The sequence below is a fragment of the Raphanus sativus genome, chromosome 5 (assembly GCF_000801105.2).
Source record: "Raphanus sativus cultivar WK10039 chromosome 5, ASM80110v3, whole genome shotgun sequence".
Taxonomy (NCBI): Eukaryota; Viridiplantae; Streptophyta; class Magnoliopsida; order Brassicales; family Brassicaceae; genus Raphanus; species Raphanus sativus.
In genome coordinates, this window is record NC_079515.1 from 13502036 (window position 1) to 13522496 (window position 20461).

At 37.6% G+C, this 20461-nt stretch overlaps 5 protein-coding genes across 15 annotated transcripts in view; 4 read left to right on the plus strand and 1 right to left on the minus strand.

Moving 5' to 3' along the window:
- The first annotated feature begins 5535 nt into the window (after window positions 1–5535).
- On the plus strand, window positions 5536–7352 carry LOC108805279 (uncharacterized). 10 transcript variants are annotated; one of them, XR_008934431.1, is made up of 5 exons: window positions 5556–5717; window positions 5787–5895; window positions 6046–6176; window positions 6284–7085; window positions 7227–7352. XR_008934431.1 is itself a non-coding variant. In XM_018577285.2 (4 exons), exons 1-4 carry the CDS (start codon window positions 5705–5707, stop codon window positions 6391–6393), a joined length of 306 nt encoding a protein of 101 aa, XP_018432787.1. In that variant the 5' UTR covers window positions 5536–5704; the 3' UTR covers window positions 6394–7352. The 10 variants fall into 10 exon arrangements, 4 of the variants coding, with proteins under 4 accessions (XP_018432787.1, XP_018432788.1, XP_018432789.1 ...); XM_018577285.2 differs by having other exon boundaries at window positions 5536–5717; window positions 6050–6176; window positions 6337–7352; XR_008934433.1 differs by having other exon boundaries at window positions 5538–5717; window positions 6046–6194; window positions 6284–7352.
- Window positions 7353–7399: 47 nt separating this feature from the next.
- Window positions 7400–8507, minus strand: LOC108805278 (eukaryotic translation initiation factor 1A). The gene is made up of 2 exons (XM_018577284.2): window positions 8352–8507; window positions 7400–7975 (listed from the first exon to the last, which is right to left on the minus strand). The coding sequence occupies exon 2, from the start codon at window positions 7968–7970 to the stop codon at window positions 7533–7535; it is 438 nt and encodes a 145-aa protein (XP_018432786.1). The 5' UTR covers window positions 7971–7975; window positions 8352–8507; the 3' UTR covers window positions 7400–7532.
- Window positions 8508–9095: 588 nt separating this feature from the next.
- On the plus strand, window positions 9096–11979 carry LOC130512381 (uncharacterized). Of its 2 annotated transcripts, XM_057010308.1 has the most exons (11): window positions 9096–9242; window positions 9364–9485; window positions 9730–10003; window positions 10087–10177; window positions 10295–10419; window positions 10496–10577; window positions 10676–10793; window positions 10909–11066; window positions 11172–11286; window positions 11386–11571; window positions 11654–11979. In XM_057010308.1, exons 2-11 carry the CDS (start codon window positions 9453–9455, stop codon window positions 11657–11659), a joined length of 1188 nt encoding a protein of 395 aa, XP_056866288.1. In that variant the 5' UTR covers window positions 9096–9242; window positions 9364–9452; the 3' UTR covers window positions 11660–11979. The 2 variants fall into 2 exon arrangements, with proteins under 2 accessions (XP_056866288.1, XP_056866287.1); XM_057010307.1 differs by lacking the exon at window positions 9096–9242 and having other exon boundaries at window positions 9250–9485.
- A 1079-nt stretch (window positions 11980–13058) lies between these two features.
- On the plus strand, window positions 13059–13730 carry LOC130494864 (F-box protein At2g35280-like). The gene has a single exon (XM_056985686.1). It carries the CDS (start codon window positions 13059–13061, stop codon window positions 13728–13730), a length of 672 nt encoding a protein of 223 aa, XP_056841666.1.
- Window positions 13731–17583: 3853 nt separating this feature from the next.
- LOC130494865 (uncharacterized) overlaps window positions 17584–20461 on the plus strand; it is a 3101-nt gene continuing 223 nt past the window's right edge. Inside the window, exons 1-5 of the mRNA XM_056985687.1 lie at window positions 17584–17720; window positions 17828–19122; window positions 19259–19485; window positions 19569–19887; window positions 19966–20438. Coding sequence (XP_056841667.1) covers window positions 17584–17720; window positions 17828–19122; window positions 19259–19485; window positions 19569–19887; window positions 19966–20438 — 2451 coding nt within the window. The remainder of the gene's footprint in view (window positions 17721–17827; window positions 19123–19258; window positions 19486–19568; window positions 19888–19965; window positions 20439–20461) is intronic.

Consider the following 20461-nt stretch of genomic DNA (forward strand, 5'->3'; position numbering starts at 1 on the left):
CAATCATTGGCTGCACTTAGATTAAGCAAATACTTGCATTCTCACTGCTTTGAATCCCTCAGAACTGGTTCGACAACTTACTTCCACTATACTATCATTTGACTTAGGAGCCTCAAAACTCCTAACATCAATATAACAGGGGATTTGTCAAATATGACTCAAAACTTGATTTTAAATGTAAAATATACCTAAACTTGAATCAAATGCAAAACAAACCTAAAATCATTGTGAAATTACAGTCAGCCCCTTGTGACCAAACAAAAAAACAGAACTCATTTTTACGAATATAGCCCTGGAAAGTCTTATGAGATACTGTAAGTCGTCTAAAAGACGTCTAGAGAAGCCGTCTGGTATAATTGATCTTAAAAATAATTTATAAATTTTGTAGAAAAATATTTTGACAAGTGAAAATTTGAAATCATGTAATTATAAACAATTTTAAGTGATATGAATAAAGATATAATAAAATTGAATTGTTTTCAATATAAATGAGTGAAGTAGTGAGTCATGATATTCTTTGGTTTAGGAATTGATAACATATGTTGTAGTATTTTATGTATTCTTAGGGTTAGATTTTGGAAAGCTTAAATAATTTTTTTTTTGAAAAATTAAAATTTTACCTATATGTGTTTAGTTCTGTGTGTAGTGAATACTTTTTAAGTTTAATTTGATTTTACCTATATGTGTTTAGTTCTGTGTGTAGTTAATTTAGTTTAAGAGTTATATTTAGGGTCTAGACGACTTCCAAAAAGTTTTCTTGTGTTTTTTACACGAGAAGACTTCCAGGAAGTCTTATAAACTACACTTAATATTCCCGCATAAAATTTTAAGAAAATTTTATTTTCCCGCTTAAATATTATTTTGTTCAGAGAAAAAAAAATAAATTTAAAATTTTACATAATACTAATTTTTTTTACTAAACTAAAACTAAAAATCAAAGAAATAAATCATTAATCCTATATGATATATAAATTAAGATATAGTAAAATTGAATTGTTTTACCAAACTAAAACTGAAATCTAAAAAATTTAAATCATGTAATTATAAACATTTGTAAATGATATAAATTAAGATATAATAAAATTGAATTGTTTTCAACATAGATGAGTGAATGTAGTGAGTCAGGTATCTATCGTTTAGGGTTTGGTAACATGTGTTGTAGTATTGTTTGTATATTCTTAGGGTTAGTTTTTAGCTTAAATGTATTTTTTAAATTAAATATTTACATATATATGTTTAGTTTTGTTTATATTAAACACTTTTTAGGTTGCATTTGATTTTAATGAAGTGTATAGTTAGTTAATTAAGTTTAGTGGTTATATTTAAGGTCTAGACGACTTTTGAAAGTCTTCTAGACGACTTCCAAAAAGTTTTCTTGTGTTTTTACGTTAAAAGAATTCCAAGTTTTTTGAGTTTAAACTATTAAAGTCTTCTTATTCTCGATAAAATATTTTTTAGTTTCCCACTTAAATTCTGGAAGTCGTCTAGACGATTTTCAGAAGCTCTTTTTGTGTGTGTTTACGTTAGAATACTTTCAAGTAAAAACAACTTTTCTTTTTGTAATAGCATTCATTCTCCGGTCACATTTTGAGTTCTGTAAAATGAGAATGAAAATTACTAGATATCTTATATAATAAAGTTGAATTTTTTTTCTCCTTGAGGGGAAAATGCCATGTGGCATTCTCCTTTTAATAATTAAAATCTTTTCTCAACTTTATTTAATGTGTTTTGGTGTTAATTGTTATTAGGTATGAGTTTATTTTTGTTATTGACAATTTATTGCAATGATGTTTTAATTTTGGATTAAAACTTTAATTTATTATTAATTTTATGTCTTGATTTTCTTTAGATTTCATAACTCTTATGTTACATATTTTTTAAAATACTTTTAAACTATTTCTTAATATTTTGTATGTCAGATAAAAATACAAAAATGGAAACTAAAGTGAAGTATTTCAAAAAAAAATAAACATAAAATAGATACATATCCAAACTATTACTTTATGTTTGAAAAAATTTAAAATATTAACTTTAATTTTTATATATTTATTTTCATAGCTAATATATTATCTTATAATAAAACTAATTCATTTACTAAACCGCGGTTCACCCACGGTTGATCCAGAGACCCGGTAAATCGTCCAGTTCAGTGTCCGGGTCGGGTGGATTTCTTTATATTTGATGTTGACGATGGAAAATAGAGCCTCTACGATTCTCCTTCTTTAAAGCAATCGACGTAACCTTCATATAATCAATCTAAAAATTTCACTCATCCCACTCTAATAATGTTTAGTAATTGATGGCGATTCAAGTCCAAAAGACTAACATTTGATCTATTGGTATTGACACATAAACTCTATGGTATCTTCCCATGTTACACTATGCAAGGAAACCAATAACTTCCCTGATGCATGCTATCCGTGTTTACATTTTAAAAACCGTGAACATGATTAATATACTCTTAAAACTTAACTAAACAAAAAAAACATTACTTCCAATCTGAGAGAAATTTTTAAACGTTTCCTGGTTGCTAAAGTTATTTAAAATTAATGTAAACCACACACCAGCCTCACCATTAATCCTTTACACCACACTAACCATTTATTGTCAAAACCATTACTAAATGCAGCAAGTCAGAAGCCCGAATGTCACAGATAGTTAGAAATTGTCTTTCTCATGATCGTTATAGATGCTAACATTTCATTTACTAATTAACAAATTGATTTTTTACTAGAAAGATTTAATGAAATTGTTCTATTTCGGTTAAAATAGAAGTTGTCCATTAAATAGAGGAGTTTAGGAACCATTTATAGTTTTTAGCTAAAAAACATATTTAGGGGGGCTTATTGAATCGAGAATTTGAAAGAATTTTATTTTTTCATGAAATCCCCCCTTATTGGATTGGTTATTTATAAAAACTCCTCCAAATCCAAGGTTATTGGATTGGTTATTCATACAAATTCCTTAAAATCCTCCCTTATTGGAAAATAAGGATTTCATAAATGGATTTTACCAAAAATTCTTTGAGATGATTTGAGAAGTAATTTGTAGTGAAAGTTCAACCGTGACAAATACCACCTAATGAGATGGTTTTTGATAAAACAGAACAGTTCTTTTATTTTTCTTGTTTAGACCTTTAATGGCGATAAAAAAAGAGAAGTAACTGAAATCAGTTGAGAACTGCTGGTATGGTGATTAAAAAACTGCTAAAATTTTGTGTGTCGCTTCCTCCTAGTGTTACCTGCCTGAGCCGGAAAAGGAATCAGAAAGGGAAGCGTGCACCTGGAAGAAACTTCCGTAAATCTGACGAGTTCAAGAGTTGGATCGGGAAGACCATAGAGATGAAGTTAAAATAGGAGAATTGGGGTTTGTCTGCTCTGATATATTGATAGTTTCCGATGAATCCTTTGATCTCAATGAATCAAGTGGTTCAAGTGATCGTTAGTTTTGTATTTACTGTTAAAGCCTAATTGGGTTTTGTATACATACAAGTTACAACCAGAAAAGAAAAAAATATCAAGGTACATCTCACTCTGACAGGTTGTGTACACATACATGTAACATCCAAGTCTGAGCTAGCTAACCTTGAGGCCAAATTTGTTTAGAAATTTCACTGAACAGTGTTGAAATCTTAGTATGTGATGTCTTCATGTTGAGTTTTTTGGTAGTCATTATGGAAGTCTGAACTAGCTAACCTTGAGGCCACTTTCTTTAGAAGTTCATGCATTATGTTAGCTTGTGTCAGTGATGATTGTATATGTTTTCCATCAACTTGTCCTCGGGGGAGGGTGGCGCAGGTTGATGCTGGTGGGGTGCTCATTGCTCAAACCCTTGATATGTGGGCTTGATGAAATGGGTAGACTTTACATCAATGGGAAGAGCCTGTGTAATAACTGCAGCAGTTTCTCATTTTATTCAGAGTTGGCCAATGAAGTGGTACCCGTCTGATTATTTTGACCATTCTCTTTATTGTCGATACTGAGGAACTGCAGAGAGAAGTGGAACTTGGAAATTTATACTTTGTAATTGATGGTAGAAGGCGAGACTGAAATTATGAACTATGTAAATGTTTGGGAAAGAGGTGCCAAAGTAATAGGAGTCCTTAATGGAGAAGAAGCTGCTGCAATACTACAAACTATGCGGGGGAATCTCGAATGCATTTATCCCAGAAAGCTGGTCCTCTCTTCCATTAGGAATGCTTTAGCTCAGCAATGGTTCAAAGCTGCATTAAACTTGGTAAGACGTCATAAAATCTGACTTTAATGTTATCGTGGATCTATATGGGTGGCAGACATTTCTACAATTAGCTGTAGAATTTATTGAACAAGTAAACAATTTGGACCACGTTAAAGAATCTGTTTGTGCAATGAAGATAATTACAGAAACACTTTACATGTTGGCTGAACTTCTGAACAGAGTGGCCTCACGGTTTTCTGGAGATAAAAGCATGTTTTCTTTGGTTTCTTGGCATGTTTGTATTACTGAGCACGGACCCGGAAGACCATTGTGAAACCATGAAAACTACAGAAGTAGAGAGTGACGCTCAATTTCTTGGCATGTTGTTTTGTTATTTTATTTTTAAATTCTACCAAAATCACCTATTTAAATCCCCACCAAATACTCAAAATCCCAACAAAAATCGTGAAATCCCATCTAAATTCTATCAAATCTGAAATCCCAGTAAACTTGTGAAACCCTCGATCCAATAAGCCCCACTTAGATTCATATTAAAATTTGTTGATATTTCTAAATAAGGGTGGACAAACAAGAATTTTGTTATAAACACACACAAAATCTTCCATTATAACAAAACTAATATAGAAAATAATTTTATGTTTCTTATTTTAAGATACATATTTTTGAGAGACCTTAAAACTAAAGTAACACATACAACTCGCACTCTATATTTTAAAAGTCAACATGGTAATTTAAAAAATATATTTAGATACTCACCAATTATTTTATTAAAAATTGACACTTCACCTTTATTTTTTATAAAATTTATAAAATTTGAAACGTATTCCATCTTTCTATTATTTGAACTAAATATATTAGTAAAAGTTTTATAGTTCATATATAGTTATTTTAATAATTAATAATATAAGTATGTTCTCTATATAAAACATCAACTTTGTTTTATATTTAAATTCCAACTAAATTAATTTTGTTATGACTATCGGCTTTTTATTCTATTTTTATTAAATCGATTAGTAACAACCACTTATGCTATTCCACTTTGAACTAAACAACTTCAAACAAGTATTGCACTATGGTCACTAACCACTATAAAAAAATCAGAAAATATCATTTTTAATATATTTTTATTTCATATTTAACATATTTTATTTGTTAAAACCATATAATAATTTATAAATTTATTTAAAAGTATAACATACGAACCCAGCGCGTAGCGCCGGAATATCACTAGTTCACAAAGATTTTGCAGTTGATCTTCCAGCAATCACTATGTATTAATTATTTTTAACATATTTCCACGCCACTCTTTCAAATACGTATTAAATTATTAATCATTTTTATTTAACTGACTCTAGCATTCGATCTGTTTTATATAAAAAGTCTAGTATTTGTTTCATTTATTTACGAAAAATAATTGGATTTCTTTGAAAATTGCAGGTTCAATTGTTTCCCAATTAGATTGGAAGATTCTGGCTGAGAAACCATTGGGACCAGGCGCTTTACGAGCATGTATAGCAAAAGTAACCTCTTTGATTTCCTTTGAAGAGGGTTCTCGGAAAATCTCCTCATTTGTTTTGTTCGAAATGCAGGGGTTTATGGTTCTCTCTATTGCATCGGAGCCATCAAAGAGGATGGACATGAAGAGCTTGGCATAGTACTTGCAGATTGCATCAGAGATTTATTCCTCTTCGAATACAGGTAGTCCATCTTCATTTTCTATGACTGACAAGCGGTTCCTTTCCTTTTTCCCTTTTGTAAACGTGTGAATAAAAGCCGGTGTTAGAGTCTCCCAGAGCTAACACAATTGTCTGCTTCTTTGTTTCCAAAACTCCTCCTCCACTTTGTAAGCTAGCAGGAGTTTGTTGTTTAGGTCGTGGATAGTTGCGTCATTCGGAATCGGGTTGGACATGGCTGAGTCGAGTAGTTCTCTAAGGTTCTCAATCGCCTTCCTGCTGTTCTCATGGAATTTCTTGCTCCAGGTACTCTTCTACAGATAGGTAGTTTCTCCTCCACTTTGAGATGAGAGTAGGACTCCCATATGTCTTGAAGATTATGTGACATTTTCTTATTTTTGTGTCGAGGAAAGATATGAGTGGGTGGTGATGTGAGCCCTCATACTTGAGGTATTGGCTTCTGCAGGATGAGAAGATGTCTGTCCATTCACTATTACTCCGGGCCCTGTCTAGTCAACATTGAACAAAGTGATTGTGTCTCTTACCCCTCCATGACAAGTAGCTTCCGTAGTGTTTTAGATTAAAAAGATCATTCTATGACATGAAGGTTCTAAAGGCATAGGAAGTGCCTTCAGCCCTGTTTGGTCCTCCCATTTTTTCACTGTTGTCTAGAATTTTATTGAAGTCTCATGTAAGGAACTAGGCTTCTCGTGGGTTAGGGTGTAGGGTAGCTAACTCTCCACATTGCTTGTCTTTTGCTATGATCTGGTTCTCCATATACAAATGTAACTTGGAAGGAGTGTCTTTTGTAGGAAATTTTGGTATCGATGTAGTTTTGAGAAGATTTTAGGACTGTGAGCTTGACATCCTTTTTCCAACCAAGAAAAAGTCCTCCTCCTCTGGGGCTGTGGGGTGAAACAATGTAATAGTCCTCCATAGTAGTCATTGTAGGTCTTGTAGTACTTTTTCATCGGGGTTTTTAGTTTCCATTAGATAGATTTATATCTGGAGAATTCTTCTTCTAGATTTTTTTTTGCTGTTGGACTTTGGGATTTTCTAACCCACAACAGTTCAAACTTGCTATGACTAAAGACTCCAGGATAGAGGAGCTTGAAAATCCGAGCTTTTCTTGGTCATTGGTGGGATGAGTTGAATGGTTGGCTGGTTGGATATGTTTGATGATCCTATCCATTCGTCGAAGGATTCGGTGGGCCGGTGGGGTATTCCTTTGATTTTTACTTCCTCTTGGTGATCACACAGTCCTAGGAGTTGACATAATTAGAGATTGCAATCTTTTCTTTGAGCTTGCTCCCTTGGGGATCTTTGGACTAACTGCCTTGAATTTTAAAACTGCAGGTGTCGCTCTCTTCCTCTTTGTGCCCACTTCATTCTAACTTAGTTTTTCAATAACTTTTCAGATGTGTTATATACTTGCTGCAAGTAAGCAAATGGCTTAATCAACCTTTCGATGTGATCTTACTTCTTTTTCAGTTCAGTTTCCAATTATAACCAGAATCACTACAACAGAATGTGACAAGAAAATAATGCAACAAGAACAAAACACATATAATGTTTTACCACCAGTTTCTTCTTAAACTCAGAATTCATGCGTGTCAAATTGAAAATACAAACGGAAACGGTAAAGAAATGCCAAACAACACTTTAGATCCTATCGATATCCTCATCCTCAAACTCAACATAGTCTTCGGCCAGATTTTCCTCATCTTCTTCAAGATCACCAACAATTCCTTCGTTAAGACGAGTATTCTCTGGAAGCTCACCATATGCCTTGAGAAGCCTGGCCTCATCAGACATGTACTTGAGGATGACATCCGCTTTGTCATCTTGGTAGTCTCTCAGACCAACAAGTATGATGTCACCTGCTGCAATCCAAACCTTCTTGTGCATTTTACCACGGATATGGCAGAGGCGTTTAGTGCCATCGATGCACATACATTCACATCTTCCATTACCAAGCATACGAAGGACTTGAGCGTATTCTTGTCCATCTTCCTTGAATATAAGCTCTCGCTTCTCGTCATCCGCTTCATTCTTTCCTCTCTTCCTGTTCTTTCCTCCCTTTCCCTTGTTCTTCGGCATGGTAACTGCCAAAATAAATATTAAAATCGGATTCAGCTTAATGTTCTGTCTAAAATATGAAAAGCAGATAACTGAACATCAAGTTCCAGCAACGACTAAGAATCTTAAAACAAAACAAAATCAAACACTAACAAGATAAGCTGGTTCAATACAAGTTCTTCCCTGATTTATGGAAATCGAAACCCTAAAAAACTAGCTATTCCTAACGAAATTGAAGATTCCCATCTAGGGTTTCCAAAAAAAAAATGTAAATTTGAATTCGAATTAAGCAATATTTCGGATAAAAACCATATGAATTAAATATAGAAACATAAATTTCTGATCGATAATTGGTGGTAGAGAAGATCATCGGAAATACATAGAACGGAAGACGAGACTCACCACTAAGAAGAGATCAATTAACTGCTTGGTTGAGATAAGATTCGCAAATTCCTGTTGGGAATTGGATCAACGTTTTCTTCGCGTGCTGTGCGGCTGCGAAGTAATATCGATCTCTCTAAACATGCTATATAGTGGAGGACACGTACATTAATTCCCCTTTGTTTTAGGTTTTATTACCAAACCATACCCTTGGCGTGGGCATTTCGTCAATTTGTATCGGTTCAATTTGGTATTTCGGGTCACTGAGTGATTCGGTTATCGGAAAAGGTTCAAATTTAAATCCAAACTAGATCATGATCCGCGCGACCGCGCGGATTCCATTTTTGTCTTAACATATAACATATATTTTATAGTAGTTAATATAATTTGGAGTTTGTCTAATTCTATATTGTAGTTTTAAATAATTTTGAGTTTGTCCAATTCTATATTGTGTAGTTTAATATAATTGTGAGTTTCTCAGTTTCGTAGTATAGATGTAGGGTGAAAACAATAATCTATATCTATAAAGAAGAGTGTTTCTCTCCCAATGTGACAACTAGGATGACACCTAAGAAATTCGAGCCCTGACATGGCGACACCTGTCCAGTTATATGAAGTGCACCGTTTCATTTATTCTATTAGTTGATGGGCTTCGCGATTTGTGATTGGGCTCTGTCTCATCTTTTCCTTATATTGATCGTTTTTCCGGCCCAGCTCGAACCAGAGTAAGCGATAGCCCTAATCGGATCTCTCCTTCGTCCTCCATGACTCTATCGGCGCCGTTCGTGAAGAACCGGAAACGGTAACGGATCCGTTCCTTGCGCATCATAGTTACTCCGTGTGACTTGAATTCGAGACTTCAATGCGGTCCCTTCGGTTTCGCTGATCAAGCGTTGGTGTGTGCTATAAAAGGTCCCTATCTTACTCTTTTGTTTTTTCCTTCACCTCTTAATCTCTCTGATACCTATCATTGCTAATTCACAATCTTCATCCTCTTCTCGACTAATGGCTATGACGAAAGTTTTCTTTTCAGATTTGAAATCCGGCCGGTGCTCCGCCGTCGTTGAGGCGCGGCTCCTTCGGTTCTGGGAAGCAAGAAACGTGAAACGTGGCGGCGAGCTCATGTGGGCTGACCTCCTTTTGGTGGACGTCAATGTAAGTTCATTCCATACGATTTGTTGTTTGAGTGTTGCAATCTTCAGTTTTACTGTGTTTTTTTTTTTTTTTTTTTGTTCGTTGTGTCCTTTTGGTTGTTGTCTCGATTGAGTAATTAGGTATTTTATTGATGGGGTTGTGTGTATGTTGAACTGGACGTAAACTGAAATTAGTTACATTGGTTTTGTGTGTGTTGGTTTATTTTCATACTATGATTGTCTGATGCTTCTTTCTGCATATTCAGGGCACTATTATGCAGGCAAGCATAAGCTCTAACCGTCTCCCACGATACCAGGAACAACTCATTGCCGGTACAATGTTTTCGATTTCTGGTTTTGACGTCGCTAGGTGTGCGCAGAACTTCCGGCTTACGGATTCTTCTCTCCACATCCGGTTCAGCGAAACAACCTCCTTTAAGGAATTGTCCGACCCGGTTTCACCTTTGCCCACGGAAGCTTTCCGGTTCCGTAACCAGTCGGAGTTGCATGGACTGGCAAACACGAACAGTCACTTACCAGGTAAGGTTTTTTTTTTTTTCACACTGTTAGTTCATGTTGTATGAATATGTACATTGATTAATGATCTGGTAGGCTTTATGTAGACATCATAGGGGAGATCCTTGGGGTGAGGAGTACCGTAACTGATCCTCCTGAAGCAAAGAATCGTGTGATGGTGACTATCAGGCTGGACAGGTATTGGATTGATATAGCTGTAGCTCATTTGAATATGGTGTGTAGTTGCCATATTATTTTTTTGTTTTACCCTGTCTTCAATTATTTTAACAGATGTGCTATTTTCGATTTGTGCAGTGATGACACTGTCACTCTAAGCCTATTTGACTCCCAGGCTGTTGCTTTCCATATGCAACTTGAGTCAATGCGTGATGATCCGAAGGTCATTGTTGCCACCAGCATAAACCCGAAACTGGTTGGAGGTAGTGAAGTGTTTTTGTGCATATGTTATTACATGTTTTGTACAAATTGATTTGACACAATTCATGATCCATTTAGGTCGTTTGTTTCTCAATGCCACATCTGGAACACATGTGTATTTCGATAAGCAGACCGATGCAGGAAGCGCCCGTTTCTATCAGTAAGTTTTTGTTTGGTTTCACATGGGTTTGTATGTGTTCACGGTTGGAGATTTAACCAGTGTTGTCTTTTTTTTTTTTTCTTTTTTTTTTTTTGTAGATTGGTCGCCAGAGACACGGGTCTACCGTCAGCCGCTCCGCTGCTCAGGTCGTATGCAAAGGTCGAGAAGATGACTATTGCTGAGCTCAGCAATTTTGTCGTTACTGCTGCGTCCCAGGTAACGATAGTCTGGCATCCATTAAGATTAGTTTTGTTTTATATTCAGTGTTTTGTTTGCACCTTTTTGAAACTTATAAATCGCTTTATGTCTGACTCTTATATTATTGGTGCAGGAAATTGATTTTCTGTGTACTGGGAAGGTTGTTCGTGTGGAAGCAGAGAAGGGTTGGTGTTATGTTGCGTGCTCTAAGTGCAGTAAGAAACTGCAGCGTAGTTCATCTGCCTTGGTGTGTGGACGTTGCGATAACTCACATGCTATTGGGACTCTCCGGTATGCATTGTTTTTATTGTAGCTAATTACATTCTGATAAGTAATTTAGACGCTGGTTTATATCTCTTTTAAGCAATTTGAATTCTGTTCTGCTGTCTATTTTAGCTATCGTGTGGAAACGGTGATATCTGATGATTCCGGCGAAGGCACGTTCGTCTGGTTTGATGGTGTGATGACCAAGCTGCATAGTCTTCGAGCAAGTGAGGCTGTACAGATGCTGGTATGACGTAACTTTGTATACGTGCATGTGTTTGGTTCGTCGTATTTGTGTTGATTACTAAACGCACCTGGGTTTGACAACTGTGATCATGACTAACAGGGTGAAGAGGGAGTGAATCCAGAAGACTCAATGGTACCTCCGTTCATCACAGAAATGGAAGGAAACACATACACGTTCCAAGTGAGAGTTACTGCATACAATTTCACTGAACACCATAAGACCTTCACTATCACGCGTGTAGATAAGGACCATGGTCGGCTGCCAAATGATGACGTCGATGACAATGTAAGTATACTCACTTACAACTCCTCGATTCCAATTTGCTGTATCCAAACATAGGTGTGTATAACAGAATTAATGGATAGGGGGGTGACGATGGTGATGATGATGACAAATCGCCTGGAAAGCAGTCCACCGGTGGAAACGGAGATGGGGATGGGACTGGTGGGACACCATCGGATGGGGGTGTGATCACAGGGGGTAAGGCGCGTGGGAGTACTGATATGGCATCACCTGCTGGGGTGAAGAAGGCGAGAGTTGAATGAGACTATGCTCAGTCGCTCATATTTAATAATGCATATGCAGTATCTTTAATTGTCGTGTGTTTGAAATTTGCTTTGGATATTTGATTTGGATGTTTGCTTTGGATATTCCCATATATATGGGTTATTGAAATTAAAATTTTAAGACTTATCACTGTGCAAGTATTTTGGATTCATTGCATCCATTGTTTTTTTTTTCTTTTGTTCTCTTTTACTTTATTCTAATTGGTTTGCTAATAGGATTTTTGGCATCTTATTAGTTGGATCACGTCGCGCTGTTCAGTATACGTAGTTATATGGCAGGACTGTTCAGCCTACGTTGTTATGTGGCAGAATGATTCGTATTATAAATATATTCTATATTGCATTAAATCTTTATTATGCGACGTAATCATCACTGTACAAGTGTTCTCGATACATTACCTTCAATGGCATGGATGAATTCATTTCCATGTAATCTTTTACGGGGTTCGTTATATAAATAAACATTACGAAACTTAGAGGATAATAATATGGTGGAGGTGATTATATTAAAAAGAGTAGAGCATCTTCGAGTAGATATACAATCATTTATAGAGATGTACTAAAGTCACCATTTCATATTTTTTTTTTGTTTTTTTTTTCCCCGTTTTTACTAATTGAAGATGAACCATAACATGATCTTAATAGGTATATATGAGCAGATAATACCATCATTTATAGAGATGTACTAAAGTCACCATAACAAGATCTTAATATGTCCATCATATTGAATATTTTAAAATATAATTTCAGGCTCTGCCTACTATTAGATAAGCATGTTTGATTTGTAGCTGATAGCATGATGGTTTTTTCTTCATGATTTTATTCGAGTGGATGAAATATGCTATTCATACAGCGTTCATATTTGGGAATTTTTGAATATGAATAATTTTTGGGGTTGGAGAACAAAATTACAAAAATCAGAATTATAAATATACAAAAAAAATGATTAACATCCCCAAATTATATCAGAACCGCTAACGTCCCTCTTTAATATTATAAAGTATAATCAAGTGCGTAGTGGGATGTGTTAATGCAAATACGTTACACTCTATCACTGTAAACCGTAACTCCTTATACCTTCGTCTACATTCCTTATATATAACAAGAACAAGACAAACCAATAAATTAAAAAAAAAAAAAACAGAGTAAAACACTAACCACCATTACAGCAAAAGCTTAAACCCCTATACACTCCCCAAAGAAACGATGGAGCCAAACAAGCGTAATCCAACACGTCTCGATACGTTGCCCGATGACATGTTGCGTGTCATCATATCAAAGGTCGGTGCCGCCTCCTCCTCCGACTACGCTAACACTGTGCTGTCATGCAGGAGCATGAACTTTGGTCTTGATGATCCTCTCATCGCCACAACCCTGTGCATATCCCCTTTGGTGGAACAACCCCGCCTTGCTGACAACTATGGCAAACTAATGGAGCAGCTTCTCGCAGCCGATAATCTTGCCGCTCATTATGTCAAGGGAATCCGTGAGTATTTCCTCTTTGATAACCAGTCCCTTGGACTTCACCACTTGCGTATTGCATCTAATGGGAGTCATAGGGAGGCAACGTACCTCTACGGCCTTCTTCGAATGGCCCTAGGAATGGTTGACGAAGGTAAGAAAATCATCTCGGAGTTATCTGAAGATGTTGGAGTTGCTTCCGTTGAGAAAATCTGGGTCAAGGTCCAGAAGTCCATAAGTGATCTGCCCCTGCGTCTGAAGGACGAGTATGTTGCTACGTACATGAAGATGAAGCCAGACGTTAACTGTCATCCAGCTGAAGTCGATACGGTCTGCTCCGGCTGCTTTCACGCTTACCTCATGTATGAGTTCTTTGACATGGTCATTGGTCTCAACCCAGTTTCCGCGACTGCATGAGTTGCTTGGTGATCAAGTTATAACCGGATTACTGTTTTTTCCCCCTTCCTTTTTCGTTCTTGGTAGTTTTGATTTGTTGTCTTTTTAATATTTCTGTTTTGTGTAATGAGTGTGTCATTGTCCTATCTGTAGATGGGATCAATATCACCAGTTTCCCTTTTTATCTAAAAAAAAAAAATTCCGGTTATTTGAATTTAGTCTACAATCCTTTTTTTAATTCTTTTAAAAAATTAGTTGGATATTCGAAACAAAGTAGCACACCAAAACAAGTATTTTAAAAAAAAAACAAATGATATAAGGTATAACGTTCATAGATTAAAACATAGCGACGGTGGTCCTCTTTATAAGCTAAGACTACTAAACAACGCTTCAACAAATATTCAACAAATAGATTAAGTCATTTTACGTTCTGTAAGGTATAACAAATAGTTTAAATTTTTAACAAAAAAAAAACAAATATTTACTTTGATTAAGATCAACGCCTAGATGTATAGGTCGCTTGAATTCTTTATTAGGTAATCATAGGTGGATATAACAGTTAGCTATATCTATAGATATAAAATTATGGGATATAAATACATAGTTATTTGTGTCAAATTGGCGTCCCATAATGTTCAAATCTAAAATATTTCGACTTCTTATCTCACCTCCAAGCGTCACCTAGCTATATCATAAGAGTTGTGATATATTACCAGTTCTTATTTTTAAATAGCATGACTTAATTTCCCTGCTTAATAGCATTCATTCTTTTTAAGTATCTTTCTATAATTTATAAAATAGAAATTAATAGGATAAATATTCTTCCCATATGACTATATATATGGAAAGTAATACACACTCATTTAAGGCTAATAAATGTCCTCTTAAGACACGAATTTTTAGTAACTGATAATTGTATCAAGCACCACAATCAGTCACATTTGTGTTTCAGAAATATTAGATCCCTAAGCTCTGTGTTAGATACTCTAGCGCAATGGTGAACGAAGCCGAGACCAGCGATCAAAGAATCAACATCGAAAGAAGTTTGGATGCTGACGGAAGCATTGGAAACGTCTGTGAAAGCATGGGGGTCAATGGATCTGGTGCGTCCATTGCTCTCTTGGTTTGAACTCATCCATTTTGCGTATTATACTAATATCATTTATAATCGTCCTTTTTGTTTTTCTTTTTTTTTGTTTTTTGGAATAAGGGGATCAACGAGGAGATATAACGCGGTCATCACGACGGTCCCGAATGCTGGTTAGGTCCACAAAAACGAACAGGTCACCTACAGTTGGTGAGTCAATATTGTATTGTCACCATTATCGATTTAACATATCAGCATTGCTTACACGATCGCTATTTGTGAATACCGTAGCTGACAACAAATCGATGAAGAAACGGGGAGTGGGCAGACCAATCATTCCAACGGGTATATCTTATAAGCTACATAGCATAAGAACCTGCCTCTACATAGATAGATATATATGTGTTTATGTATCTACTGACACATTCAGCAACTCATGCAGCACTGTTATTCTCAAGCGATGCTAACCCACCCGTGATTCCGTATGCGGAAGCAACTCGGAATGCCAGACAATTGCGATTATCAATCCGTAGACAAAGGAGAGCAGCTCTGTCATCCACGTCTGTGTCCACAACTGCTAAACGTAAGATTATTGAACTCTGTAGTCTGGCGTTCTATATTACAGTACATGAAATTAGCCTGACATTGCTCTATCAAAATTCAGGTAAAAAGAAAATCAAACCATGTGTCAAGTGGGATTTGGTGTCATGCCCATCGTGTAAAGCATTACTATGGAACGCCGAAGCAGTTGGCGGTGGGACCAACCGGTCGAAGAAAGAGTTTAGTCTATGCTGCCAGAAGGGGCGTGTGAGGCTTCCACCGGTTCGAGAGCCACCGTCACCGTTGCTAGAGCTGTTGGAGTCACCAAAATTCAGACCACACATCAGAGTTGCAAACAGTCTGCTTGCATTCACATCAATGGGTGCCCATATTGACCATAGCGTTACTGGAACCCCAGGACCTTTTACCTTCCGTGTCCATGGCCAGATAACTCACAGAATTGGCTCCATGCTACCCGAAGATGGTAACGATCCGCAGTATTTGCAGCTCTATATTTTCGATACCGAAAACGAGATCGAGAACAGAAAGAGAGCGATTACCAAAGGTTCTGCATCACTAGAACTCGATGATGCTATCATTGCCCAGTTGATTGAGATGCTTGACACTAACAACCACCTAGCCAGGACCTTTAGACATGCTCGCGACCGCTTCCGCGCCACTGGGACAATCGAGTTTAGTATCACATTAGTCAGTCATCCAAACAGAGGCCGACAGTATGATCTTCCTTCCGCAAGTGAGATCGGTGGACTGGTGGTTGGAGATTTATCTGCGACAACTGTAGGAAGAGACATTGTGGTCGAGCTTAAATCTTCGCAGCTGCAAAGAATAGGTGATCTCCACCCGTTACTGATGAGTCTTCAGTATCCATTGTTGTTTCCGTACGGGGAAACTGGGTACAACGAACGACTGCCATACGAAGGGCCGGAAACTTCCACTGTGAAGAGGGAATTCATGACGATGCGAGAGTTTTATGCTTATCAAATCCAGACCAGACCTTCAGAAGGAATGACAATTATTAAGGGAGGAAGATTACTGCACCAGTATATTGTTGACGCATATGTGGCTACAGAGACAGAGAGACTGCGGTTCATCAGTCTGAATCAAAAGAAGCTGCGGGCAGATCTATACAACAATGTATGCGACGCAGTTGAAGCCGGTGATGCTGACCCGGCTCAAATTGGTAAAAAGGTCATCCTCCCTTCATCCTTCACGGCTGGACCTCGGTACATGGCTGAAAAATATCAAGACGCAATGGCTATATGCCGTTGGTATGGGAACCCTCATCTCTTCATCACCGTCACCGCGAACCCAAATTGGGTGGAGCTCAAAAATCATCTTACTGCATATGGAGGTGACTCCCCTAATAGCCGGCCTGACCTCGAGTGTCGACTCTTCAAGCTAAAGCTTGATGAAATGATGGCAGAATTCAAAAACGGAGTTTACTTCCCTAAACCGGCCGCAGGTACAAGTTAATCTCAAATATATTCCGGTTAAAAATTCACACTGATATACTGAGACAACCTTACCAGAGTTAAATTCACCTATAATACCTATTTATTGAGAATCATATAACATAATTTCACTTATTCGAAAAAACCCAAAAAAAACCCCCGGTTATAGTTTAAATACTGATACGGAACTAAAATATGTGATCAAAACTACCCCAACAAAAGCAACTTTGAGATTCTTAGAAGGAAAGAGTTCAATGGTAAAGAATGTGATTTTGATTTCAAAATTACAAAATAATACTCCATACATAAGTATAGTAGTCTTCAGAATATGTTGAATAGCAAATACAATGGAACAAACCATAAACTGATGTAATGCCACCCAGTGAAAATAGGATAAGAATATAATTTAGCTACTAATTTAATTGGTCACTAATAAATTTAAAAAAAAGGTATTACCCCAAACTACTACAAATTTTTGATTAAAATTATAATATGTATAGATATATGTTGTTGACTTCTATTATTTATTGTATTTATTCTAATTAAAATTACCACCATTTAACTACGAATACTCATGCCCCATTTTTTCACCATAACAGTGGTTACTAAAGTAAAACGATAATGGTAAATATATGATTCGAAAATTGTTGATTTATCTCTAATCTAATGAGTAAACATAGTTTACCCCAGTCATTTTAACTAAACTTATGATTATTGCAGTGGTCTACACCATAGAATTTCAGAAGCGAGGTTTGCCCCATGCCCATATCTTATTATGGTTAAAAGGAGTAAAAAGGAGGTTACAGCTGCAATGATTGATGAATATATCTCGGCAGAGTTTCCAGATAGAGAGCTTGACCCGGAGGGCTTTGATTTGGTTGAGCGGCATATGATACATGGTCCGTGTGGCAGGTTACGCCCCAGGTCGCCGTGCATGGACAAAGGGGAGTGCACTAAGAGTTTCCAAAACCTTTCTCGGATCACACAAGAATTGACAAATCTGGATTCGTGGTATATAGGAGGAGGGGTGATTCTGGGTCGTTTGTTGTCAAGGGTGATATCAAACTGGATCATCGATATGTGGTGCCTCATAATCTTGCTCTGCTGAAGAAATACCAAGCCCACATCAACGTTGAATGGTGCTGTAGGACAAGTGCAATCAAATACCTATTTAAATACATTACCAAAGGCGTTGATCGTGCTACTGCTCACCTACAGAAAAAGGAATCTGCAGGCATCGTGAATCAGGAGGAAAAGAAAAAAACAAGTATGGTCAACGAGATTGACAAGTTTTTGGAATGCCGCTATATATCGGCTTGCGAAGGTGCATGGAGATTATTTGCTTTCCCAATACACCATAACCAGCCTAATGTTGTTAAGCTTCCAGTACACCTACCAGGGGAGCATTTGATGGTCTACGATGAATCTGCTGACCTATCAGAGGTGCTATGCCGGGAGAATATAGATAAGACGATGTTAACTGCATTCTTTGAGGCGTGTGAGATATATGAGGAAGCTAGGGAGCTGACATACATTGAGTTCCCCTCCAGGTTCGTATATCAGTCAGCCGGGAAACTATGGGCACCAAGACAACAAGGAGAAGCTATTGGCCGTGTCGTGTATGTCAGTCCAACCTCCGGAGATAGATACTACTTAAGGATATTGTTAAATGTTGTGAGAGGTCCTAGGAGCTATTATGATTTATGCAGTGTTGGTGGGGTCTTTTACAAGAAGTGCAAAGACGCGTGCTATGCCAGAGGTTTACTCAATGATGATAAAGAGTGGCATGAAGCAATAGAAGAGCCATCTTACTGGGCGACTGGACGTCAGCTGAGAAGATTATTTGTACTTATACTGGTATACTGTCAGGTTATAAGCCCTCTAAAGCTGTGGGAGCATTCATGGAAGTTTTTAGCTGAGGACATACTCTACATGAAACGTAAGGAGTTTCGATTTCCAGAGCTTGAATTAGAGGACGAGCAGTTGAAGCAGTATACTCTGATCGAGGTCGAGAGACATCTAAAAGAGCATAACCAGACGTTAGAAGACTACGATGAGATGCCTAAGCCAGATAAATCCATAATATCAGAGTTGAACAACCCGGAGTTGCGGCAAGAGTTACTTTACGACGTCAAGAAGGAGGCTGAAACGCATCGTGAGTTGTTTAGCGCCCTCAATCAGGATCAGCGCACAGTGTATGATGCAGTTCTCAAGTCAGTTGAAGAAGGATTAGGGCAACTGTTCTTTGTGTATGGTCCAGGAGGAACTGGTAAAACGTACCTGTACAGGACCATCATCGCACGGATCAGGTCAGGTCAGTAGGCAAAGTAGTTATACCGGTTGCAACCGCCGTATCGCGGCATTGCTTCTTCCAGGTGGGAGAACAGCCCACTCACGGTTTAAACTACCACTGGCACTGGATGATAGTTCGATGTGTAATATACACAAAGGGTCTAGCTTGGCTGAATTAATATGCAAGGCGGACCTAATAATATGGGACGAGGCTCCGATGGCGCATAGACACACGTTTGAAACACTAGACCGTTCTCTCAGAGATTTGTTATCGCACGCAGATCCCGAGGCAGCCACAAAGCCTTTTGGTGGCAAGACGGTGCTTCTTGGGGGCGATTTTAGACAAATTCTACCGGTCATCCCACACGGGAAACGTCCGGATACGGTTCTCGCGTCCATTAGCAAGTCGTATATTTGGAAAATGGCACGAGTCTATTCACTGTCAATAAACATGAGGCTGCGCGGCAGGAGGACAAAGACTTTGCAGAATGGCTCTTGCAAGTAGGAAATGGGGAAGCGGAAACAGTGTCATCATATAAATCAAAGCATGAAGAAGGTAGTCAGATTTTTGTGGACAAGAGCTTATTACTACCTCGCTCTGAAACTCCACATGAAGCTTTGGCAGATGCTGCATATCCAAACTTCCTCCAGAACTACCGAAACAAAGAGTACCTGAAGGAAAGAGCCGTCTTGACACCGACAAATAATACCGTACATGAGATCAACGCTTATCTACTCTCTAAGATCCCATCACATGCTAGGGAGTATTTGAGCTCAGATTCCATCGATTTTGAGGCCACACCAGCTGATGATTGGACCAGCCATTACCCACCTGAATATCTCAATTCACTAGAATTTCCAGGACTTCCGAATCACCGGCTGTGCTTGAAAGTAGGGGCACCAGTTATGATGCTGCGCAATCTTAACCAGGATCTAGGTTTGTGCAATGGTACAAGGATGATGGTCACCCGGCTAGGTAGCAGGATTGTTCAAGCTGAGATCATGACTGGCACAGAAGTTGGTGAGCAGGTTTTGATTCCTAGGATTCAGCTAACACCCACAGATACCATCCATCCATTCACTTTCAACCGTCGGCAATTCCCGATCAGGCTGTGCTATGCCATGACCATAAACAAGAGCCAGGGGCAGAGCCTAAATAATGTCGCTCTATATCTTCCCCGCCCTGTGTTTACTCATGGTCAACTATATGTGGCCATGTCTAGGGTCACGTCTCCAAATGGGCTTAAGATATTAGACGAGACTTCCGATGCGGACGGTAAAGATGGAGTGACCAATATTGTCTACAGGGAAATCTTCAATGACATCCAAGTGACACAGGTAATAGCAAAGCCCTTAGTTCA